The sequence below is a fragment of the Terrapene carolina genome, unplaced genomic scaffold, assembly GCF_002925995.2.
Source record: "Terrapene carolina triunguis isolate 2854851 unplaced genomic scaffold, T_m_triunguis-2.0 Scaffold833, whole genome shotgun sequence".
NCBI classification, from domain to species: domain Eukaryota; kingdom Metazoa; phylum Chordata; order Testudines; family Emydidae; genus Terrapene; species Terrapene triunguis.
The window spans coordinates 4,044,792-4,052,997 of NW_020665184.1; the positions used below are offsets into that span (position 1 = coordinate 4,044,792).

General features: G+C 45.5%; 1 protein-coding gene across 1 annotated transcript; it reads right to left on the reverse strand.

Moving 5' to 3' along the window:
* Nucleotides 1–671: 671 nt before the first annotated feature.
* Nucleotides 672–2,874, reverse strand: NXNL1 (nucleoredoxin like 1). Its single transcript, XM_024212536.1, has 2 exons — nt 2,549–2,874; nt 672–972 (listed from the first exon to the last, which is right to left on the reverse strand). The coding sequence occupies exons 1-2, from the start codon at nt 2,872–2,874 to the stop codon at nt 672–674; spliced, it is 627 nt and encodes a 208-aa protein (XP_024068304.1).
* Nucleotides 2,875–8,206: the final 5,332 nt, after the last annotated feature.

Sequence of the window (8,206 nt, forward strand, 5' to 3'; positions counted from 1 at the left end):
CCCGGGCGGAGGGTTCCACATGTGCTGCCCTTGCCGTGCCTCCAGGTACCTCTCTTGAAGCTCCCATTGGCCGCGGTTCCCCGTTCCCGGCCAATGGGAACTGCGGGGGGTGGTGCCTGGAGGCAAGGGCAATGCACGGAGCCCCCCGCCCGGGGGCCACAGGGAAGTGGTGCCGGCCGCTTCTGCAGAATGGCGTGGGCCCGCGGCGCCACAGGGGGCAATCTCGCGGGCCGGATCCAAAGCCCTGCGGGGCCAGAACCGGCCCGCGGGCCGTAGTTTGCCCACCCCTGTGCTAACAGAAACTCTCTAGGCAATAAAGGGAAAAACGTGAGTGTGAGAACAGGAGGAAATGTTCTCTGGGGCATTTCTGTCCAATAATGTCCCCATTATAATATAAACAGACCTATTATATGAATAGATGTCAGTGAGGAAAAGGAAATGCCTCTCCTCAGGCTGCATCTTTAATCCTGGCATGGTTGTCTCATTTCCCCAGCCACATGTTGTTCCCTGTTCAGAATCCTCCAGTTGCCACTGAGATCCTGAGACTTTGTGAAGATACAAATGTCTATACTAACTTGTGCTGCAGTAAAGCTACCTTCTTGTGTCTGGAAACAGTTGAGCCCTGTTTCAGGATAACCACAAGCCTAGCATATGTATGTACCGCTGGAACTTCATAATTCCATATCAGGACAGAGCACTTCCTCTGTCTCCTTCTTTTTCCTTGTCTTCTTGTCCAGCTTGTACTTGAGGCGGCGGATCGGATCGGTGATGCTCCTCTTGGCCAACTCATCGAAGTCCTCTGCCAAGAGAAAGCTTCTGTCAACCAGCTCAGCGGCCTCCTGCCAGTTCCTGAAACAGGCAGTGCCCAAGCACCTGATCTCCTCCACCGCATTCCCAGCAATCACCTCCCCGCTCGGCTTCAGCACCACCACTACCGGTGTGTTGGACACAGCAAACCTCAACTCCAGCTCCCTAGAAATCAACAAGGGAAGAAACCTTAAATCACAAAGCCCAGAGCTCCATGGGCAAGGCACTGAAGACATTATACCCCTTCTGCTGGGAAGAGTGATGGGGATACCCATGTTGCTGCTTCCCTTCCTGCTGCCGCATTGTGGGGTGAGTTTCCAAACCTCCTTTTTAGGTGATTAATTGCATGATGCGTACAGTATCTTCTCTGGGAAGGAAAACACTCCTGACTCCTAAGGGCAGCATGGGAGTGGTCTATGAACTGGAAGTGAGCTAGAAATCCTGCTTTCTTGTCCTACTTCTCATAATGACTCTGTATACAGACTTGGGCAGATCACTTCCCCTCTCTGTGCCAGCAAATGGGGCTAATATCATTGACCCGCCTCACAGAGGGATGTAAGAACTAACTAGTTAAAATTCGTAAGAAGCGTTGAAGCTGTAACATGCTGAGGTTTATTGTCAAGTGGGCAGGCAGCATTCGAAGTCACTACTATTTACATTGCTGTTTATTCTGCCACTAATGTGGGTACAATATTTTGGTGCATGTTTCCCTTTTGCTTTACGTGTTTTCTAGTGTCTCACAAGAAGCCTGGTGGGACAATCTCTCTGTTGGATCCTTTAAGAGCAAGAAATAAACAGGTACTATAAAAGAACACAAAACACTCAGTATCCAGATTGCCAGAAAACACCAATTGTAACAAAGCTTTGAGGGTCTAGAAATCACAGCACTAGATGAGCCTTTATGGCTCTGACTCCTTAGGAATATATCAAAAAAATGCTTAAAAACAACTATAACAAAACACTTTACTTATCCAGCTCCCTGTACATACCTAGGTCACTTCACCCAGGTAACAATGAGCGTTGCAAAATGATAAAGCATTATCTCCATTTTGCAAAGCAACAAACCGGCAGGAGGAGTGAAAAGCTTGCCGAAGACCACATAGCGAGTTAGTGGCAGAGATAAGAATAGAGTCAAGGTACTCTGCTGCTAAGTCCTCTGGACAACACTGCCTCTCACAGAGAAGAGTTTGTTGTAAACAAACTGCACTGATGCTGATCCAGCTTTATTTATTCCTGCTGTCTATATTTCTCCAAAGCCTCCCTCCTCATTACACCCACTTTGTATTATTTTCCCTCTCGTACAACTGGAATCTCTCCCCACTCTTCTGCTTCAGATGGTCTTCTTTCTTTGTTCAAACCACCCTTAAAACTCACTCCTTTCACAAAGACTGCCAATAATAACCCACGAAACAGACTTTTAAAATACATGTGCTACCATGAGTCTGAAACCTCAACCTAGGGACAGCTGGGCCTAGTAGAGTGATCTTGGGACTGGGAGTCAGAACTCCTGATTTCTAATTCTGGCTATGCCCCTTTGATTCACTGTGTGGCCTTGAACAACTCACTTCCCCTTGCTGAGCTTCAGTTTCTCCATCTATAATAATGGGGACCCAACTCCTTCTGCAGATAAAGAGTGCTAGATAAGTGCAAAGTGCTGTTATCATCTGTGTGTCAGTTGTGAACTGTTATCTGTGTCTGATTAGATTAAATTATCTGTCTTGTTGGTTTATTAAGATCTTACCTTTTGAACTCATCCTGGAAGGGTAAGAACAGCCACCTTTTTGGCATGGTCTTCAGGAACTTTTCTTGCTTCTCCTCTGTCTCATCCTGAGACACGTACACCAGGACCAGCTGGGAAGCCCTTTCCACATAAAATTCATCAGTGAGTCTCACAAAGAAATCTTTGAGGACAGGTGAAAACTCCTGGCATCGAGTGCATTCACCAGATCCAAAATACAGCAGCATCACTTTGTTATCCAGTCTCTGGCTAAGTTCACGCTCAGTGTCCACTTCATCACAGTCCTTGTTGTTTGTAATCAGGATCTTCCCAGTAAAAAGGGAAACCATGGCTAGCTAAACCTAGGAGATCAGGCTGATAAAAGGTTAGTTAATAAGTAATTACAACTGATCAATTTGAGGCTCTTTTGCAATGAAGGCAGGATTCCATCCCTATGTCTGGGAGTTCAGTGTGAGGAAAGATTGCACAGCCTCTTCAGGGAACCTCCACCCTGTTGCCTCCCCTCATGAAGTCTCCAGGAGTTTGTCAGTAAGATCATTCCTTCTACATACTGTTCCCTTCACAATGCTGTCAGAAAATGCACCAGTTCTGCTGCTGCTCAGGCTCTGCCCGGGTTTACAGTAAATCCAATAGTCTTCCTGTTGTACTTCATCTCCCACCCTATTAATAGTATCTGACACATCAAACTCTGCAAAGACTTCTTTAATCTTCTTAAACTGTTGACCTGGCTCCTGTGGGGCCATTCAGAGCAGCTGTTAAACGATCACAGAAATGCACCAGGATCTGTCATTGGTACAAGCTGTAACAATTCCCTGGTAGGAAAGCAGGGTGGGGGGATGGTTGTTGCTAAAGGAAGCAGGAGAGAAGGGGAGCATCTTTACAATCTTTGGTATGCCACTGAGGACATTCTTAAATAGAGATATTCAATGACAACCCTGTGCATTGCTTTTGCACAAAACATGCTTTCATGGTGTGAGATGCATCTTATAAGGATGATGATGTGAATCTGATTTCCAACAATTGTACTTTCATATAAATGCTCTTCAAGAGGACAGAAAAATCGCTCTTTAAAAAGAGAAAAAAGAATTTGGGTCCATTATGCTCATGATCTTTGAAGAGGAATTAGTGTTAACATGAAAAACTGTTTTAAGATCTCAAATCAATAACATACTAGCCTGATAAGTTTATACAGTGTTGTATATAATAGGTAAGCTCCAGCTGTGTTCAGTGCTATATGATAAGCTTATGCCAAAGATATATGGAGTTTAATACCTCGTAAAATAAAATATTAGAAAATCTGTGTGTTTTATATCCACTTGCAAAATCTTGAGCTCAGAGTTGTTTCTCTTGCTACTGAGATCACAAACACCTAAAGTAGAGGTGGCAATGCAGAGAAATGTTTGTTCTAGGTGTGTATGATATCAGTTGCTCTGGCAGGAAAACAAAGAACCCTAGATTCAGGACTTGACAGATAAAAATAACTGATTTTCAAATACTGTTTAATATATATATAGTTAGGGCTGTCAAGCGATTAAAAAAATTAATCACAATTAATCGTGCTGTTAAACAATAATAGAATACCATTTATTAAATACTTTTGGATGTTTTCCACATTTTCAAATATATTTCAATTTCAACACAGAATACAAAGTGTACAGTGCTCACTTTATTTTATATTTGCACTGTAAAAATAAGAAATAGTATTTTTCAATTCACTTAATACAAGTACTGTAGTTCAATCTCTTTATCATGAAAAGTCGAACTTATAAATGTAGAATTATGCACAAAAAATAACTGCATTCAAAATAAAACAATGTCAAACTTTAGAGCCTACAAGTCCACTCAGTCCTACTTCTTGTTCAGCCAATTGTTCAGACAAACAAGTGTGTTTACATGTGCAGAAGACAATGCTGCCCGCTTCTTGTTTACAATGTCACCTGAAAGTGAGAACAGGCGTTCACATGGCACTGTTGTAGCTGGCATTGCAAGATATTTACATGCCAGATGTGCTAAAAATTCGTATGTCCCTTCATGTTTCAACCACCATTCCAGAGGACATGCGTCCATGCTGATGATGGGTTCTGCTCAATAACAATCCAAAGCTGTGCAGATCAACGCATGTTCGTTTCCATCATCTGAGTCAGATGCCAGCAGCAGAAGGTTAATTTTCTTTTTTGGTGGTTCGGGTTCTGTAGTTTTTGCATTGGCATTTTAAGACTTCTGAAAGCATGCTCCACACCTGGTCCCTCTCAGATTTTGGAAGGCACTCCAGATTCTTAAATCTTGGGTCGAGTGCTGTAGCTATCTCTAGAAATCTCATATTGGTACTTTCTTTGCATTTTGTCAAATCTGCAGTGAAAGTGACTTAAAACAAACAACATGCTGGGATATCATCAGAGACTGCTATAATATGAAATATATGGCAAATGCAGGTAAAACACAGAACAGGAGACGCAATTCTCCCCCAAGTTGTTCAGTCGCAAATTTAATTAACTCATCATTTTTTTAACAAGCATCATCAGCATGGAAGCAAGTCCTCCAGAATGGTGGCCAAAGCATGAAGGGGCATACGAATGTTTAGCATATCTGGCATGTAAATACCTTGCAAAGCTGGCTACAAAAGGGCCATGTGAACGCCTGTTCTCACTTTTGGGTGACATTGTAAATAAGAAGCAGGCAAGCAGTATCTCCCGTAAATGTAAACAAACTTGTTGTCTTAGTGATTGACTGAACAAGAAGTAGGACTGAGTGGACTTGTAGGCTCTAAAGTTTCACATTGTTTGTTTTTGAGTGCTTTTATGTAACAAAAAAAAAATCTACATTTGTAAGTTGCACTTTCACGATAAACAGATTGTACTACAGTACTTGTTTGAGGTGAATTGAAAAATACTATTTCTTTTATTATTTTCACAGTGCAAATATTTGTAATAAAAATATAAAGTGAGCACTGTACACTGTATTCTGTGTTGTAATTGAAATTAATATATTTGAAAATATAGAAAAACATCCAAAATATTTAATAAATTTCAGTTGGTATTCTATTTTTTAACAGTGCGATTAAAACTGTGATTAATTGCGATTAATTTTTTAATTGTGATTAATTTTTTTGAGTTAACTGCGATTAATCAACAGCACTACATATAATTCATATTTATTAGATATTAAAAGCACTACATACCACATACTGACAACAGCGCCAGGTTCAGGGACATCTCTCCAATATCACAGCTTTTATGTCACATAGGATGTAATGACAGTGAGTTACATCTTAATATCATCACTCTGCTTCTCGTGGTAACTTGTTTTCTGTGTTTTAGACACTAGTGCCTCAGTGGCTTCATCCTACAGCCTTGGTGGATTTGTCCCTCAGACTGTTGCAATTTCCAGTCTGTTGCATATAATGCTGTTAAAATATTTGGGTTATAATATATGTGTGTGTGTGTATATATATATATATGAATTGCTTTTGAGTTCTGTAACAAAACAATTCACCAGAGGAAACTATATTATATCAATGTTCATGCAATCACCATAAATAAAATACCAAATCCATCTGGGCACAAGAAACTGAAAGCAAATTGTTTACCCTAACATTTAAACATACCTCACACACTAACTATGGGTGCAAAAATATGCTCAGATGCAACTGATATATAATCTACACAATTACTCCCAGAGTCCTGTTACTTTAATATGTATGTGATACCCACTGCCCCTGTATGAACATTATACCCCATTTTTTAAACAAAAAAAAAAGGAAATCTCCCACAGACCAGATTCTGAATGCAATTATATCTGTGTAACTAAGAAGTAAAGTCACTAATTTAAATGGAATTACTCTTGATTTACGCCATTTTGATATCAGAATCTGGTCCTATGAGCTCTGCATATTCATATATTTTGTGTTTGAGAATGAAAGGGAATCAGGGTAGCTCTGGGGGAATCTGATAAGGGGAATACCTAAACTCACCACAGATACGCAGCCCACAAAATGTTTTAAGCGTTTTTGTTTTCCTAGCTGTAACTCTGTTCTGGATTATTTCAGTCACTTTTGGAAACGGTCCCATTGTTTGCTATGTGCATCACCAGTGCAGGGCGCCCACCAGAACTGCATGATGCACCTCTGCTTCGCACTAGCTTGGGGCTCTGCCAGGTGCCTGGCTCATACATGGGCCTGTAGAGCTGGGCCAAGAGGAAAGGTCACTGCTGTCTGTGTCTGGGAGCAAGTGCTGTTTCCAGCAGAAAGGCCTGACCCAGGAAAACCAAAAATACTATCCCAGCTCGCCCCTGTATGGTCCTCTCTCCAGCCCCGCCCCCCAGGTTCTCTATGCTCCTCCCTATATCCCCTCCCCTGGTTCTCTATGCTCCTCCCTCCCCCCCACCTCTCTATGCTCCTCCTTCCAGCCCCTCTATCCCAGTGGTCACTGACAGGTCGATCCTAGAGGATCTCCCAGTCGATCGCGATCTCCGGTGGTGCAGCGGGGCTGCTGCTAAGGCAGGCTCCCTGCCTGCCCCAGCCCCATGCTGCTCCCAGAAACGGCCACCACAACCCCACAGCTGGGGTGGCAGGGATCTCCCTCTGCAGGCTGCTCCTGCCTGCAAGCACCGCCCCCACAGCTCCCATTGGCTGGGAACGGGGAGCTGTGGCGCTCCGGGGGGGGGGGGGGGGGGGGGGGGGGGGGGCGCCCCGGGGGGGTGGGGGGCGCGGCGCTCGGGGAGGGGGCGGGGGTTTGGGCGGCCCGGCCCGGCGCTCAGGGGGGCAGGGGTTTACAGGGGGGCGGCGCTCTTCTTTTTTGCCTGAGGCGGCAAAAAACTTAGAGCCGGCCCTGCCTGCACCCAAACTCCCTCCCAGGGCTTGCACCTCTCACCCCCTCCTGCACCCCAAACCCCTGCCCCAGGCTCAGCCCAGAGCCCCCTTCTACACTGTGAACCCCTTGGCCCCAGCCCAGAGCCTGCACCCCCCTCTCCCAGCCTGGTGAAAGTGAGTGAGGGTGGGGGAGAGCGAGTGATGGCGAGAGAGTGGAGTGAGTGGGGCTGGGCCTTGGGGAAAGGGGCGGGGCCTCAGGGGGGGAAGGGCGGGGTAGATCAGGGGTTGCCCTTAAATTCAAAAAGTGATCCTAGGCATAAAAAGGTTGGAGACCACTGCTCTATCCCCTCCCCAAGTGCCCTATACTCCTCCCTCCAGCCCCTCTATCCCCACCCAGCTCTCTATGTTCCTCCCTCCAGCCCTTCTATTCCCTCCCCATGCTCCTCCCTCCAGCCTCTCTATCCCCTCCCCACGTGCCCTATACTCCTCCCTCCAGCCCCTCTATCCCAACCCTGCTCTCTATGCTCCTCCCTCCAGCCCTTCTATCCCCACCCAGCTCTCTATGTTCCTCCCTCCAGACCTTCTATTCCCTCCCCATGCTCCTCCCTCCAGCCTCTCTATCCCCTCCCCACGTGCCCTATACTCCTCCCTCCAGCCCCTCTATCCCAACCCTGCTCTCTATGCTCCTCCCTCCAGCCCTTCTATCTCCCCCAGCTCTCTATGCTCCTCCTTCCAGCCCCTCTATCCCCACCCAGCTCTCTATGCTCCTCCCTCCAGCCCTTCTATTCCCTCCCCATGCTCCTTCTCCCAGCCTCTCTATCCCCTCCCCACGCGCCCTATGCTCCTCCCTCCAG